Here is an 18,185-nt window from a genome sequence, read left to right on the forward strand (position 1 = left end):
TAAAGTAATGTGCTGTATTGCTCTGTCTCTGTGCCTCCATGCTCTACTTGCTCTGTTTTATTTTAATATTACAAAATGGTAAGTTCAAATTATGTTTTAGGCTTGGATTCATGATCACAGCGTGAGTGCTTTATTTCCAGCTTCAGTTTCTTTAGGTTAATATATTAAATTAAAAGATTTACAGAAGATCCCACAAAATTTCTTGAAGATTAGCTGGGAATTCTCATAGTATCATGTTAGTTAAACCGGAACAAACCAAATCAGGATAATTTGTTACATCAACTCCTTTGTTTTTCTTCTCGCCATCTTTTATTAATTGTAATGTTAATTTCAAAAACAATTTTCTCCATTTGTACTTCACTTGTTCAATCATCTATTCATGTACCAGATGATGAAAGTCAACTTTATTTTTACTTTGTTGCCAGACCCCCACTAAGCCTTCTGGTCCAGCAAAATACAGACTTACCAACTTCTACTGTCAGGATACAGATTAATTTTGTTTTTTCCCCTTTAAAAAAAACTGCCACTGCTGGGAAGGTGAAATAGAAACTGAGAGTGTTGGAACCAGTCAGACAGCATCTATGGAAAGGAAAGCTGAATTCATGTCTTAAATCCAAGATCCTACTTCCAAAATGGGAAAATGAAAGAAAGTTTTATGTTACCTAGAAGGTGGAAAAAGAATGAATAAGACAAAGGAAGTAAACTATTAGTTGGACAGCTCTCAATGTTCATATCACCTTGGCATTCCAGTCCTTGCCCTGTCAATCAGGGGCAGTCTCTTTGTCCTATCCATTGCTCCCTCACTCTCTATTTAAAACTCCTAAACCTGAAACACTAATTTTTTTCTTATCACAGACCAACTAATCTGTTGAATGGTTCACTTGTACTCTCTTTTTAATCTCTGCTTGGCTAGAGATCATGCTTCATCCCTCCCTGGATGCACATTCTCAGACTTTGCAGTCCTTGATCTAATTATGCAATTTTAATATGTATATGTGCTCTTGATTAATTTAGCGACGCCAGACATATCCTCTTCAACCATTTGCATTGTCTGTCATTCTCTGGAACATAGCTCAACAGCCTCCTTTTTTAACTATGTCTTATTTCTGATATAATTAGTGAAAGAATAAATGGGTGAAATTAAGTAATTGGTGATGAAAACAATTTGGGGGAAGTCAGCAGAAATAAGTGCAAATGAATATGGATAAATCAGTACAAAATGAATCAAAGTATGTGAAAGACAAAGAGATAAAAATAATTGCAGTGTTGGGGTGTTAAAGGAAGTGAATTACTTTGGTTTTGTCTTTGATTAACTACTAATATAAAATTCATTGTCTAAGGTAAAATCATGAAATTGTGTTCCATTTTCCAGTTGATTTTGTGCATTGGCTCTGCGTTGTTTCTATGGATGAACTCGGTTCACCTCACAATCCGAGAATGTTCAGTCTTCAAAAGATTGTTGAAATTTCATATTATAATATGGGTCGCATCAGGCTTCAGTGGTCAAGAATTTGGGAAGTAATTGGAGACCATTTTAATAAGGTACAATTACACTGAATTTGTCACTGCTAAAGTTTTGTTTTGTCTTGGGTCCATAATTTTCATAATACCATAATATGTACAAGCAGAATCAGGCCAGTTGGCCAATCATGTCTGTTCTGCCTTTCCATCATGGTTGGTTGATTATCTCTCGCAATCCCATTCTCTGTCTTCAACTTGTAACCTTTGACACCCTGGCTAATCAAGAACCTATCAGCCTCCACTTTAAATATACTTAATGACTTGGCCTTCAAAGCCATCTGTGGCAATGAATTCCACAGATTCTGCACCATTTGGCTTAAGAAATTTCTCCTCTTCTCTGTTCTAAATGGATGTATTTCCAATGCCAGTACATCTTTTATTAGATAAGGGGCATAAAACTTTTCACAGTACTCCCAATTGCAGTCTAATCAGTGCATTATAGGGCCTCAGGATTACATCCTTGCTCTTGTATTCCAGTCTTCTCCAAATGAATGTTAATATTGTATTTGCTTTCCTGACCACCAATCCAGCACAAAGACTCCCAAGCCTCTTGCACCTCTGATTTTTGAATTTTCTCCTGGTTTAAATAGATACCCTTATTCCATCTACCAATGTGCATGACCACACAATTCTCTGCAGTATATTCCATTTGCCACTTCTTTGCCCATTTTCCCAAGCTATCTAAGTCCTTCTGCAGACTTCTTACTTCCTCAACATTACCTGACTCTCCAACTTACTGTATCTTTGTATCGCAAACTTGACCACAGAGCCATCAATTCCATCATCCAAATTGTTGACAAATAACGTGAAAAGAAGTGGTCCCAGTACCAGCCTCTACAGATCACTGCCAGTCACCAGCAGCCAACCAGAAAAGGCCCCCTTTATTCTGACTCTCTTTGCCTCCTTCCAATCAGCCAATCTACTGTCCATGCTAGTATCTTTACTGTAATACAGTAGGCTCTTTTTAAGCAGCCTCATGTGCAGCACCTTGTCAAAATCCTTCAGAAAATACAAATAAACAACATCCACTGACTGTACTTTGTCTACCTGCCTGTTATTTCCTCAAAGATTTCCAACATATTTGTCAAGCAAGGTTTCCCCTTAAGGAAACCATGCAGACTTTAGCCAACTTTATCATGTCCTTCTAGGTACCCCAAATCCTCATTCTTAATAATGTATGCAAACATTTTCCCAACCATTGATGTCAGGCTAACTGGCCTATAATTTCCTTTCTTCTGCCTCCCTCCCTTCTTCAAGTGGAGTGACATTTGCAATTTTCTAGTCCTCCAGAACTATTCCAGAATCCAATGATCATTACTAATACCTCGACAGTCTCGTCATCTACCTTTTTAAGGACCCTGGGAGGTGTGTCCATCTGGTTCAGGAGACGTTTCTACCTTCAGATCTTTCAGCTTCCAAAGCACCTTCTCCTTGGTAATAACAACAGCTGTACACCCACTTCTGCCCCCCCCCCCAACATTCTCAAATTTCTGTCACACCACTAGTGTCTTCCACAGTGAAGACTGATGCAAAATACTTAAGTTCATATGGAGAGGTAATAATGTCCCCCTTTATCACCTCTCTAGTGTCATTTTCCAGTGATCTAATATCCCCTATCACCTCTCTTTTGCTCTTTATCTATCTGAAAAAGCTTTTGGCCTTCTCTTTTATACTATTGGTTAGCTTACCTCCATATTTCATCTTTTCTCTTATTATATCCTTTTTAGTTGCCTTCTGTGGTTTTTAAAAGCTTCCTAATCTTTTACCTTCCCACTAATTTTTGCTGTAATGCTGTCTTTGACTTCCTTTGTCAGCCACAGTTGCCTTATCCTCCCTTTAAAATACTCCTACTTTGAGATGTATCTATCCTGTCCCTTCCAAATTGCCCACAGAAACTCCAACCATTGCAGTTCTGCTGTCCCCTTCCAATCAGCTTTGGTCAGCTCCTCTCTCATGCCTTTGTAATTCCCTTTACTCCGCCGTAATATTGATACACCTGACTTTATCTTCTCCTTCTGAAATTACAAGGTGCATTGTAACACATGATCATTGCCTCCTTAAATATTCCTTTACCTTAAGCCCCCTAATCAAATCTGGTTCATTACACAACACCCAATCAGAATTGCTTTTCCCCTCGTTGGTTCAACCACAAATTGCTCAAAAAAGCCAACTTGTAGGCATTTTACAAATGCTCTCTCAGGATCTCACACCAACCTTGAATATCGTAACATTGTGCTTCCTACATTCCTGTTCTACAGTCCATTTTAATTTATATCCCACATCCTGGCTACTGTTTGGAGGCCTGTATATAACTCCCATCAGAATCTTTTTACCCTTGCAGTTTCTTAACTCTACCTACATTGATTCTATGGCTTCCAATCACATGTCACTTCTCTCTAAGGAGTTGATTTCGTTTTTTATCAACAGAGCCACCAACCGCCTCTACCTACTTGCCTGTTCTTTTGATACAAGGTGTATTGTTGATGTTAAGCTCCCAACTATGGTAGTCTGTCAGCCATGGCTCAGTGATGCCCACAATGTCATATCTGCCATTCTTTAGTGGCACTCCAAGATCATCTACTTTATTTCATATACTGCGTGCATTCAAGTAAAACACCTTCAGTCCTGTATTCATCACCCTTTTTGATTTTGACCCCGTGTTACACCAGCTCATCCCACTGGCTGCAATTTTGCCCTACCATTTGCTTGTCCTTCCTCAGTCTCACTGCTCACTGCATCTTGTATACCAACTGCCCCATCCTCAACCCTATTATTCCAGTCCTCATCCCCCTGCCAAATTTGTTGAAGCCCTCCCCAACAGCTCTAGCAAACCAGCCCAAAAGGATATTGTTTCCCTTCAGGTTCAGGTGTAACCTGTCCTTTTTGTACAGGTTATACCTTGCCCAGAAAAGATCACAATGATCCAAAAATCTGAAACCCTGACCTTGTACCACTTCCTCAGCCACTTATTCATCTGTGCTCTCATCTTATTCCTGTCCTGAGTAGCATGTGCCTCTAGGAGTAATCCGGAGATTACCAACTTGGAGCTCCTGTTCTTCAATCTCTCCTCTAACTCCCTATATTCAATGCACAGGGCCTCTTCCTTTCTGCCTACATCATTCGTGCTAATGTGCACCAATGCCAATGGTATTGATAGTAGATGATCAGCCATGATCTCAGAATGGCGGTGCTGGCTCAAAGGGCCGAATGGTCTACTTCTGCACCTATTGTCTATTGCCTCTGGCTGCTCCCTCTCCCCCTTGAAAATATTCTGCAGCTGCTCTGAGACAGCCTGGACACTAGCACCTGGCAGGCAATACATCATCCTGATGTCTCTTTCACGGCCACAAAATCCTCTGCCCATCCCCAGAACTACTGTCTCCTATCACTATTGCCTTGCTTAAATTTACCTTTCTCTGTTGAGCCTCCGAACCGGTCACAGTGCTATGGCCTGCTGCTTCTGCTGTGCCCTTGTATGTCATTCCACCAGCAGTGTCCAAATGGGTATACTTATTGCAGAAGGGAATGTCCACAGGAGAATGCTACTTATTCCCCTAATTCATGATTGTCACCCACCTACTATCTGAGGCCTGCACTCTGTATGTGACTATCTCAGTAAAAGTCTCATCCATGAGGTTTTCATCCTCGCAGATGGTCCTGAGTGCATCCAGCTCCAGCTCCAGTTCCAGTTCCTTGACCTTTTCAGCCAGAAGCTAAAGTTAGGTGCAGTTTCTGCAGATGTAGTCATAAGGGAGACCGTTGGGTACCCTGCAATCCCACCTCTTATAGGAGGAGCATTCTTCCGCTTTAACTATCATCCTACCTACATTTGTTATACCTCTAACTTATCAAACATAAGTTCTAGCCTGCACCTGTTGAACCAAAGCTTGGTCATTCCAACACTGACCGCCAAAAAGTTTGGAAAAGCCCCAAGCTCTTTTTCAACCTCACACTGCCTCAACAATGAATGACTTCTCGTGATGGATGCAGCCTGCTAAAAATTTTCCTTCAGCATCTGAATTCCACATACAATTTAAGTCATAATGTGTGCAGAAATAGTTCAAACTTATTATATTTCCAGAAATGGTAAATATTTTTCTGTTCATTTATAGCTCAATGTGTCTTTATTTTGTAACAGGTTGGATGCAATCCAAATGAGGATGTTGCTATTTTTGCTGTTGACTCTCTGCGACAGCTGTCTATGAAATTTTTAGAAAAAGGAGAGTTGGCAAATTTTCGGTTCCAGAAGGACTTTTTGAGACCTTTTGAACACATTATGAAAAAGAACAGGTATTTTTTTAAATCTCTTAACTGAAAAATAATTAAGAGAAAATGTGGTATCTTCTGAACAACTGTAACCATATAACAATTAGAGCACGGAAACAGGCCATCTCGGCCCTTCTAGTCCGTGCCGACGCTTACACTCACCTAGACCCAGTGGCCCGCACTCAGCCCATAATCCTCCATTCCTTTCCTGTCCATATACCTATCAAATATATATTTTTGGTACCAGTTATTTGTGTTTTTTTTTGTTGTTTCCCAATAGCATTATTTTGTATGCAGTTTCATTCCTGACAGATTTACAAATTGGGACAATAATTTAAGATTTTGTGAGGGTGAGGTGATAGGATGGTGAGAGATTTCTATATACATAAAATGACAAACCCACTGACACTGAGAATGACTTGTGTTACGTACCCCGTAACTGGGTCACTTACCAGCAAAGATAGAGAGGTCCGTTGAAGTCTGATGGTACTATTTTTAACGGTATTTATTGATAAAAATACACAAAAATAATATCAGTGCAAACATACATAATATACGTCGTCAATACTAAATCTAAAAGTGCGGGTATAATAATAATCAATAAGATATAGCTCTATCGTTGTCTAGGGTATAATGTATTGTCCGATGGAAATATAAAAGTCACTTTAGTTCATTCAAGCTGCAGCTTTTGGTTGGAGAGAGAGAGAGACAGATTAAAACTTGTCCATTCCTTTTATGATGTCGATCCTTAGAGTCGTTGGGGCTGATTTCTCCTTTGCTAAGCCGCCTTCCATGGTAGGGCCTCAATCCCGGGGCAACGGGAAAGGACACATGTGGGCCCTCCACCGGCTATCGCTATTAAACGCCGTCACGGAACTTCTAGCGTTTGTCCTGGTGCGTGTCAAGGGCTGTTCCCCAGACCCTCTTTTATCCTGACTCACAGGGTCTCAGATGTCAATCAGGGTGAAATGATGCCATCCCTCCACCAGCCCACATTGCCTGAGGGCTTCCATGAAGTACAGTATTCAATACACAATTCTGTCTCCAAGAGACGATGACCTGTTCCGTGGCTTTGTATCGCTGGGGCTGGGACATTCCAAACGTCTCTCTCTCATTTCCTGGGTCTCCTGACCTGACTTAATAGTGATCTTGCGATTCTCAAAAAGGAGGGGGCCACAGGCGTAACACTTGAAATGATAGTTTGGAAAATCTACTGTATCTCCAACAATTTATTATTCCTTTACCACAGTACAAACCAGTTTTTCTTGTGGCTTATTGTTAGACTTAAAGCTGAATGGAGTCTGAATAAGCACTGAAAGGAAATGTTTTTAGAATACCAAAGCTTCTATATTGTAGAATTTTTCTCTTGTCAGAGTTAAAGTGGGGGTTGGGGTGTTCCACATCTCACAGACTATCAGTAGGTATAGCTGGAATTATTAAGTGGAAGATTATGGCAAAAAATTGAAGTTAAATAGTATTAGCACATACTTTAAACAAGAGTTTAAGTTGATGTATGATATTGTAGAAAATGACAGCGTGTAAAGTTCAAAGTACATTTATTATCAAAGTATGTACACCATATACAACTTCCAGATTCATCTCCTTACAGGACACCTCAAAACAAAGATACCCAATAGAGCTAATTTTTCTTAAGTGTCGAGCAGCTAATGTACAGAAAACAAAAATTGCACAAATAATAAAAGTAAGCAAATAGCATTCAGAATTGAAGTTGAAGAAAGTGAGTCCACAGCCACGAATTAGAGACCACAGCCTCAGTTCAGTGCAGAGATAAGTAAACCTTGCACAGCAGTGAGATGAACACTGACCTGTCCCTCGCCTCCAGCCCCAACACTCTGACCTTTTCAATCTGACTCATCTCTTAAATTGTCTAAACCTCAGTTGTTCCTCGCTCTTAGACCTCGGCCCTGCCTCTTTGATATGCCCTGGGCCCTGCTGGCTTGATTCAACCCCATATCCAACCTGTCCAATCTGGCCTGGAGCTTAAATCAGCCAAGCATCTTTCATTCTTGGGCACAGGCCCCGCCAACTTGACTCTGCCTCACTTTGTTTCTGCCACATTAAATCGCCTCTGAGTCTTCTCCAGCAATGGCCAAACATTGGCTTGTTCCCCACTTTTGGGCTATAGACTGGGCCCTGCCATCTCAATTTGGCCCATACATGCCACACCACAACCATCCTGCACCATTGACCCTTCAGTTCACACCGCAGGTCATACAGACAGTTCAAAAACTCAGCTCCAATTGAGAAGTTACAAGTTATCAACTGTAGTCATTGTTTCCAAGAAAAGTTGTGACTAATAAAGGGTTACTAGTTTTGTTTGCTGCCAGCAAGTCGTTGCTGTGCTTCAAGGTAAGGATGGAGCGTGGAATGTCTGAGGTGGCTTATGGGGAATAGAACTGCTGATTTGGAGGTGCAAATTTAAAGAAAATATGGTTCTTTAACGTGCATGAAATCAAGTTCTTAACAAAAAGTGACATAGGATCAAAAGGTGTGTAATCCTTGTGGGTGCAGTTAATCAGCAAGAGTAAAATGGAAGTTGTATACAGCTCTCTGAATAGCAGCTAGGGTGTGGGGTACAAATTGCAACAGGAGATAGAAAAGACATCTAATAAAGACACTGGTGGTTGTGGAGTACTGGGAAAATCAAAAGGCACTGGATCTTTAAGAGAAGGAATTTGTAGAATGCCTACCAGGTGGTGTTTTAGAGTAGCTTATAGTTGAGCCCACTAGGAAAAAGGGAATTATGGATTTGGTGTTGTACAATGAAATAGATTTGATTAGGGAGCTTGAAATAAAGGAACCATTAGGAGGCATGATCATAATATGATAGAATTCATCGTGCAGCTTGAGAGGGAGAAGCTAAAATAAGATATTTTGGTATTACAATTGAGCAGAGGTAATGACAAAGGCAGGAGAAAGAAGCTGGCTAAAGTTAATTGGAAGAGAGTGCGAGCAGGGTTGATAGTAGAGCAGCAATGGCTGGAGTTTTGGTAGACACAGAAGCTGCATTCTAAAGGAGGATGAAGTAACACCGAGAATTCAAAGATGTAAATGAGAGGACACAATATAGCAAAAATTAGTTGATAGGGGATTGGAACACTTTTAAAAATCAACAGAAGACATCTTTAAATGCATTAAGAAGAGAAAAAAATCATACATGAGGGTAAGTTGGCCAATTATATAAAAGAGGATAATGGAGAGTTTTTTCAGAGGCAAGAGTGGATGGTCATTATTCTTTTGGAACATGACACTGGAGAAATAGTTATGGGGAACAAAGAACTGGAGTCTGCAGAAGGACTACAGGTTGGGAGAATGGACAAAGAAGTGACAGATCGCATATGCCATAGGGAAGTGTATGGTCATGCTCTTTGGTAGAGGGAATAAGACTGATTTCTATATGGGAGACAATTTGGAGATCAGAGAGGCAAAGAAACTTGAAAGTCCTAGTGCAGGATTCCCTAAACGTTAACATGTAGGTTGAGTTAGTAGTAAAGACGCTAAATGGAATGTTGGCATTCATTTTGAGACTAGAAATAAGCAAGGATGTTATGCTAAGGTTTTATATGAAGTTGGTTAGACTATATTTGAAATGTTCCGAGCAATTTTGGGCTCCCTTATATAAGGAAAGATGCACTTAGCATTGGAGAGGGTCCAGAAGAGGTTTATGAGAATAATCATGAGGATGAAAGGATTAATATATGAGGAATGTTTGATGGCTCTGGTTCTGTACTCACTAGAGTTTAGAATGATAAAGGGGTTGGAGGAATCTTATTGTTGCTTAATAAATATTGAAATGCCGAGATCGAGTGGACATAGAATATTTTCAACAGTGGAAGAGTTATGGACCAGAGTGTTAGAATTCTTGTCAAAATGTGGTGATTCTGTAGAGCTAGGTCATTGGGTCCATTTAAGATGAAAGTTGGTAGATTTGTGATTAGTATGGATGCCAAAAGTTACAGGAGAATGGTGTTCAGAGGGAAAAATATATCTGCCATGATCAAATGGTTGAGCAGACATGATGGGCCAAGTACCTCATTCTGCTCTTATGTTTTGTGTTCTTCCAGGTCACCAACGATAAAAGACATGGTCATTCGCTGTATTGCGCAGATGGTAAATTCACAGGCTTCAAATATCCGTTCAGGGTGGAAGAACATCTTCTCGGTATTTCACCAAGCTGCTTCAGACCACGAGGAGCCAATTGTGGCACTGGCTTTTCAAACCACTGGACACATTATCAGTAAATGTTCTTTTCTAAATTAGTTTGTACTTTCTAATCAAACTTGTAAGTGCTGGGATTCCCAAGGTTATGGAAGACCTAATTTATGCCAAGAATTCTAAATGCATGCAAGCAATGCCTCCGTGAAAACAAATTTGTCAATTGTACTTGATCATAGAGGTTAGCTGGAGAGTCTTCAAAGCATAAAATCACATTTAATAGCTTATGCAGAAAATATTTGTAAGGGCAAACATCCAAGTGTTTAAATCATGACCTAATTAAAATCAAATGGCTTGTTAAAATTGCGGTGTCACTGTAAACACTCCAGCTCTTTTATGATTGGATCTGCAGTGACTGACTGTAAATGAATATTTATGATATTTCTGTTGTCCATTTGTCTTCCCATTGTTATAGTAAGTTCATTTCTGACTAAGTTCATTTCATATGGACAGTTCTCAGAAACTGAATCTTGTATATCCAAGGGAGTACGTCTGCATTATTTTGAAGTTGCACATAACATATTAAACAGTCAAATAAGTGAACATTAAATGTAATTTATGTAAATATAAACTGCATTTATAGTAAAATTAAATGCAATAGATACAGGGTCAAAGTTGATTGGAAGGGGACACTAACAGGGATGAAAGTAGAGGAGCAATGGTTGAAGTTCCTGCGAGTAATTTGGAAAAAACAGGATTGGCTCATTCCAAAGAAGCATTCCAAAACAAAGATGAGGCAACCATGCCTGACAGGGGAAGTCAAAGACATCATAAAAGCAAGGGCATATAATAAAGCAAAAATTATGGGAAGCGAGAGATTGAGAAGCTCTTAAAAGCCAACAGAAGGCAATTAAAAAAACAATAAGGAGGGAAGAGAAGCTTAGCTCACCAGTAATGTAAAAGAGGATACCCAAAGTTTTGTCAGATATAAAGAGAGGCAAGAGTGAATATCGGACCATTATAAAATGACACTGAAGAGGTAGTAATGGGAAACAAAGAAATGGTGGATGAACTGATCAAGTATTTTACGTCAGTCTTCACTCTGGACGATAACAGAAGCATGCCAGGAATTGGAGCGTGCCTGGGGGCGGGGAGTGGCAGAAGTGAGTGTAGACATTATTACTAAGGAGAAGATGCTTGGGAAGCTGAGAAGTATGAAAGTGGATAAGTCACCTGAACCAGTTGGGCTTTACGGTAGCTGAAGAATTTGTGGAGGCATTAGTAGTGATCTTTCAAGAATTACTAAATTCTGGAATGGTTCCAGAGGACTGGATAATCATAAGTGTCACTCCACTTTTTAATAAGAGAAGTGGACAAAAGACAGGAAATTGTAGTCCAAATTAGCCTAACTTCAGTGGTTGCAAGATGTTGGAGACTATTATTAAGGGTGAGGTCAGATCGCATTTGAAGTATTGTGAATAGTTTTGGGCTCCACATCTAGGAAAGGATGTGCTGGCACTAGCAAGGGTCCAGAGGAGTATTTGAGAGAAGAGTTCCTGGAATGAAAAGGTTAATGTATAAGAAACATTTGACTCTGGGCCTATAGTTAGAACATAGAAATTTACAACACATTACAGACCCTTTGGCCACAATATTGTTGGAAATTAGAAGAACGTGAGGGGATCTCATTGAAACTTACTGAATATTGTAATGTCTAGATAGAGTGGATATGGAGAGTCTGTTTCAATAATATGAGAGCTCAAAATACAAGGATGTTATTTTAGAACATAGATGAGGAATTTCTTACGCCAGAGGGTGGTGTATCTGTAAAATTCATTGTCACAGACACCTGTGGAGGCTAAGTCATTGGGTATATTTAAAGTGGAGATTGATAGGTTCTTGATTAGAAAGAGCATCAAAGGTTATGGAGAAAAGGCAAAAAAAATGGGGTTGAGAGGGAAAATAAATCAGTGATGATCAAATAGTGGAATAAACTCAATGGACCAACTAGCCTAATTCTGCTCCTATGTCTTACGGTCTTATGACTTTTTTCGTAGCTGTAATGTCTGTAATTGTATCACAGCAAATAAGTGACGCTTTCATTTTGTGAATTGATTTTTGTATCCTAGTGGATATCTTTAAGACACACTTTCCAGCAGCAATTGATTCATTCCAGGATGCAGTGAAATGTTTATCTGAGTTTGCTTGTAATGCTGCTTTTCCTGATACCAGTATGGAGGCAATACGACTAATTCGCCATTGTGCAAAATATGTGTTTGAGCGACCACAGGTGAGTTTATGAAAGCATTGACATGTGTTGAGCTTTTGATGATATAATGACATCAAGAGACAATTAGCTACTTTTCAGTTATAGTCACTACAGTATTGTAAATATTAATTCGTGAACAGGATTTTGACCAACGTCAATGTCATAATGACCAGATCCGATTTGGTGATGATGGTTTAGAGCTAACTATTTGGTCATCAAAAGGAACTTCACTGCTTTTTATCAGAAGTGTGATGTGATTTCTTGATTCCAGTTGAAAGGCAATCTAAATGTCCCATATTATTTACCGTGCTCGACATGGGTTCAGTGTTCTTCATGACTGCATGATGACATAGGTCTAGGTTTTACGTTTGAATTACTGGACTTGCACTTTCCAATTCCCATGTTGTCGCTCATTGAGCTGACTGAGCAATGTTGCGCTTTAATATTTTGCTGCTACTGTATAAACAACTGTTATTATATTATTTGAAGATGTGTATAGAATTTGTTATTGCACTGAAAGCCTAATCAGCATTGTGTTCCCAATATCTCATTTGTGTTTGTAATCTCATCTAAGCCATGAAAAACCAGTAAATTTTGTGTCTCTTATATTTAAGAAACTGTTTAAATGTGATATCTTACTGAGAGCAACAGAAATTCTTTTTCTATTCTGCATAAGACTCTTTGGATTTGACATCAAATGAGGAAAGCTCAAATGAAAACAATTTGCATTTACTTAACACCTCAGCTTACTAAAATGATAGATAATACATTTCCAAGAAAAAGTTTGTGACCCGGTCATAATTACCTGATTTCCTGCATTAATTACTCATAAAATGTGGCCTGATCTTCATCTAGGTCACAATAATAGACAAACACAATCTGCCTTAACTGATAACACACAATAGTTCACCTTCTCGTCAATACTAAGTACGCCATTTAAACGATCAGAGTCTAGGTTCAAAAAAGTATGTGAACCTCTGGGGTAATGCCTTCTACAAAAGCTATTTGGAGTCAGGTGTTCCAGTCAAATGAGATGAGATTGGAGGTGTGGGCTGTAGAGGTGTCCTTCCCTTTTTAAAAAAACATACACAAAGTCAGGTTACCAACAGTGCCTGCTCTTCTCAAAGATCTGTTTATGAGCACCATGCCTCAATCAAAACAACTTTCAGATAACCTTAGAAGAAGAATTGTAGAGATGCATGAAGCTGGAAAAGGCTGCAAAAACATTTCTAAAGATCTGATTGTTCATCAGTCCACAGTAAGAAAAGTTGTCTGCAAATGGAGGAAATTCTGTACTGTTGCTACTCTCGAGGAGTGAGCATCTCGCAAATATAACAAAAGCACAATATGCAATGCTGAAGGAGGTGAAAAAGAACCCAAGGGTAACAGCAAAATACCTGTAGAAATCTCTAGAACTTTGCTGAAGTCTCCACTCTAAGAAAAACACTGAACAAGAATGGTATTCATGGAAGGACACCACAGAGGAAACCACTGCTCTCCAAAAAAAGCATTGCTGCACATCTCAAGTTTGCAAAGGAACACCTGGATGTTCCACAATGCTTCTGGGACAATGTTTTGTAGAGAAAGGAGACAAAAATCGAACATTTTTGCAGAAATGCACATTGCTATGTTTAGAGGAAGAAGGGCACTCTACACCAGCACCAAAACCTCATTTCAACTGTGAATCATGGTGGAAGGAGCATCATGGTTTGGGGCTGCTTTTCTGCCTCAGGACCTGGTCAGCTTGTAATTGTTGAAGAAACAATGAATTCAAAATTGTATCTAGACATTTTACAGAAGAATATCAGGGTTGTGGTCCATCACCTGAAGCTTAATAGAAGTTGGATGATGCAACAAGACAATGATCTGAAACACAAGAGTAAATCAACAACAGAATAGTTTAAGAAGATGGCCAAATCAGAGTCCAGACATTAACCCAATTGGGATGTTGAGGCATGACCTGAAGAGGGCTATTCATGCAAGATATCCTATAAATATCGATGAACTGAAGCAGTTTTGTGTGGAGGAATGGTGTAAAATTCCTCCTTGCCATTGTGCAAGTCTGATCTGCAGCAACAAGAAATGTTTGGTGGGGGCTATTGCTGCTAAAAGAGGTTCTACCAGGGTTCAGATACTTTTTCCAGCCTGGACTCTGAATGATTAAAGAACATCTTCAATAAAAACTTGGGAAGTACAGTTGTTTGTGTGTTACTAGTTTATGCAGATTGTGTATCTATTATTGGGACTTGGATGAAGATGAGACTACATTTTATAAGAAATTAATGCAAAAAATCAAATAATTACAAAGGGTTCACAATCTTTTATTGCAACTGTTGTTAGAATACATTAGGATGGATAAGTCCCTGGGACCTAACGGAATATTCCCCAGGCTGCTCCACAAGGCGAGGGAAGAAATTGCTGAGCCTCCAGCTAGGATCTTTATGTCCTTGTTGTCCACGGGAATGGTACGGGAGGATTGGAGGGAGGCGAATATTGTCCCCTTGTTCAAATAAGGTAGTGGGGATTGTCCGGGTGATTATTGACCAGTGAGCCTTGTGTCTGTGGTGGCAAAGCTGTTGGAAAAGATTCTTAGAGATAGGATCTATGGGCATTTAGAAAATCATGGTCTGATCAGGGACAGCCAGCATGGCTTTGTGAAGGGCAGATCATGTTTAACAAGCCTGATAGAATTCTTTGAGGAGGTGACCAGGCATATAGATGAGGGTAGTGCAGTGGATGTGATCTACATGGATTTTGGTAAGGCATTTGATAAGGTTCCACATGGTAGGCATGAAAGTCAGAAGGCATGGGATCCAGGGAAGTTTGGCCAGGTGGATTCAGAATTGGTTTGCCTGCAGAAAGCAAAGGGTCGTGGTGGAAGGATTACATTCGGATTGGAGGGTTGTGACTAGCAGTGTCCCACAAGGATTGTTTCTGAGACCTCTACTTTTCGTGATTTTTATTAACGTTCTGAATATGGGGGTAGAAGCGTGGGTTGGCAAGTTTGCAGACGACACAAAGATTGGTGGTGTGGTGGATAGTATAGAGGATTGTGAAAGATTGCAGAGAGACATTAATAGGATGCAGAAGTGGGCTGAGCAGTGGCAGATGGAGTTCAACCTGGAGAAGTGTGAGGTGGTACACTTTGGAAGGACAGACTCCAAGGCAGAGTACAAAGTAAGTGGCAGAATACTTGGTAGTGTGGAGGAGCAGAGGAATCTGGGGGTACATGTCCACAGATCCCTGAAAGTTGCCTCAGAGGTAGATAGGGTAGTTAAGAAAGCTTATGGGATGTTGGCTTTCATAAGTCGAGTTTAAGTTTTTAAGAATCGCAAAGTAATGATGCAGCTCTATAAAACTGTGGTTAGGCCACACTTGGAGTACTGTGTCCAGTTCTGGTTGCCTCACTACAGGAAGGATGTGGAAGCATTGGAAAGGGTACAGAGGAGATTTACCAGGATGCTGCGTGGTTTAGATCAGATTACGATCAGAGTTTAGATGGATTACGATCAGAGTTTAAGGGAGCTAGGGCTTTACTCTTTGGAGAGAAGGAGGATGAGAGGAGACAAGATAGAGATACACAAGATATTAAGAGGAATAGACAGAGTAGACAGCCAGCGCCTCTTCCCCAGGGCACCACTGCTCAATACAAGAGGACATGGCTTTAAGATAAAGGGTGGGAAGTTCAAGGGGGGTATTAGAGGAAGGTTTTTTATGTAGAGAGTGGTCGGTGCGTGGAATGCACTGCCTGAGTCAGTGATAGAGGCAGATACACTAGTGAAATTTAAGAGACTACTAGACAGGTATAGGAGGAATTTAAGGTGGGGGGGTTATATGGGAGGCCAGGTTTAAGGGTCGGCACAACATTGTGGGCCAAAGGGCCTGTACTGTGCTGTACTATTCTATGTTCTATAACTGTACATCATGGAAGCATAACCAAACAAAATTTTACACCAAATCACATAAGAGATATGAGCAGATGTGGCTAAAAGTCCAGAGACCAAAGGGTGTCTTTTAACCTGTTGAAAAAGATTCATGAATAGAACTGTTGCTCTCAGAATATGCAGGCAAGCATTTTCTTACTGTAAATTCTATCCATTAACATTTCTAGAGAACAGATTGAATATGCTCTCCAGTGAATTGGGAAAGGGAAGGCTGCATAAATAATCTTAACTGTTAAATGAATAGCAAAACTTACCATTGAGAAAATTTGCAATGTAATTCTTAAAACTTGTACATGATGCAAAGGACTGTTACCGTAGACAACAAACAGAAAACGCTTGTCATTTATATCATTGTAATTTAAGTAAAACTTAATTTTTTCTAAATTATCAGCACATTTTGAACATGTGCCTTTTATATATTGACTGGTATTCACATTTTTATAGGTGCTGAAGGAGTATACAAGTGATGACATGAATGTAGTACCTGGAGATAGAGTATGGGTACGAGGGTGGTTTCCAATATTGTTTGAGCTTTCCTGTATTATAAATCGTTGCAAATTGGATATTCGCACAAGGTAAGAACATTGACAGTTTCAGATTTTTCAGAAGAAATGATGGCTTTTTGCAGTTATGGTTTGTAGTTAACATTTTTGTGCAATCTCTTTCGCAGGGGGCTCACAGTGATGTTTGAAATAATAAAAAGCTACGGTGAAACATTTGAGAAGCATTGGTGGCAGGATCTGTTCAGAATCATCTTTCGTATATTTGATAATATGAAGCTTCCTGAACAGCAAACTGAGGTGGGGCACAAGTGACAGTACTTGTGTTAGAAATTATAATTAAATCATTTGTATGATAAAAAGAACAAGTACATTGTTATGAACTGCAGTGAAATTGTATTGGATACAGATACATAATCGTTTGATGTGTATTCATTTAATGCTTGATGGAGTAAAAATGATGTCTTTAGGGTGATGCCAGGGCTTGATATGAAGTCATAGAAAAGTACAGCACAGAAACAGGGCCTTCAGCCCATTTAGTCCATGCCAAACCATTTAAATTGCCTACTCCCATCATCCTACACCGGGCCCATAGTGCTCAATCCCCCTAGCATCTACATACCTATCCAAACTTGTCTTAAACTTCGAAATTGAGTTTGCATGCACCACTTGTGTTAGCAGTTCATTCCAAACTCTCATGACCCTCTGAGTGAAGAGGTATCCCCTCGTGTTCCTCTTAAACTTTTCACCTTTTACCCCTAACCCATGACCTCTGGTTATAGTCCCACCCACCCAACAACAATGGACCCAGCTCTGATCCCTACGATGCTCCACTATTCACAGGCCTCCAGACAGGGGCAACCATCTGCTACCACTCTCTGGCTTTTCCCACAAAGCCAAAGTCTAATCCAATTTACTACCTCATCCTAAATGCTGAGCATCTTGATCAGTCTCCCATGCAAGACCTTGTCAAATGCCTTGCTAAGGTGCATATAGACAACATCCACTTCCTTGTCTTCATCAATTTTCCTGGTAACTTTCTCAAAAGTTCTCTAAGATTGGTTAGACGTGGCCTACCATGCACAAAGCCATGCTGACTGTCCTTAATCAGTCCATGTCAATCTAAATAATTATATAGCTGGTCCCTCGGAATACCTTCCAATAACATTCCCACTACTGAGGTCAAGTTCATCAGCCGATAATTTCCTGATTTGTTTTTTAGATACTTGAACAGTGGAACAACATTGGTTATTCTCCAATCCTCTGGTACCTCACTTGTTGCTGAGGATGATTTAAGTATGTCTTTAGGGCCCTGGAAATTTCTGCATTTGCTTCCATTGCATACGTTGGGTAGCTCTTAGAAATTGCTAGCACAGGTCTGATACACGTTTCATGTCCCTGAACTTGAACCCATTGTGATTGATGTACTTCCATTATCTGTTGTTTTCAGTTAATCAGCCTGTTAGTTCACTGAGGATATTTCCCACATATTTAGGAGAATAGTCGATT

The 18,185-nt window shown here is 39.8% G+C and overlaps 1 protein-coding gene across 1 annotated transcript in view; it reads left to right on the forward strand.

The window, feature by feature from the left end:
• The window catches only part of LOC132399810 (brefeldin A-inhibited guanine nucleotide-exchange protein 2-like), a 139,276-nt gene that overhangs the window by 99,160 nt on the left and 21,931 nt on the right, over nucleotides 1-18,185 (forward strand). Inside the window, exons 25-30 of the mRNA XM_059980584.1 lie at nucleotides 1,373-1,542; nucleotides 5,660-5,811; nucleotides 9,873-10,045; nucleotides 12,093-12,253; nucleotides 16,621-16,751; nucleotides 16,847-16,976. Of these exons, the coding sequence (XP_059836567.1) occupies nucleotides 1,373-1,542; nucleotides 5,660-5,811; nucleotides 9,873-10,045; nucleotides 12,093-12,253; nucleotides 16,621-16,751; nucleotides 16,847-16,976 (917 nt within the window). The remainder of the gene's footprint in view (nucleotides 1-1,372; nucleotides 1,543-5,659; nucleotides 5,812-9,872; nucleotides 10,046-12,092; nucleotides 12,254-16,620; nucleotides 16,752-16,846; nucleotides 16,977-18,185) is intronic.

The sequence above is a fragment of the Hypanus sabinus genome, chromosome 9, assembly GCF_030144855.1.
Source record: "Hypanus sabinus isolate sHypSab1 chromosome 9, sHypSab1.hap1, whole genome shotgun sequence".
Classification (NCBI taxonomy): domain Eukaryota; kingdom Metazoa; phylum Chordata; class Chondrichthyes; order Myliobatiformes; family Dasyatidae; genus Hypanus; species Hypanus sabinus.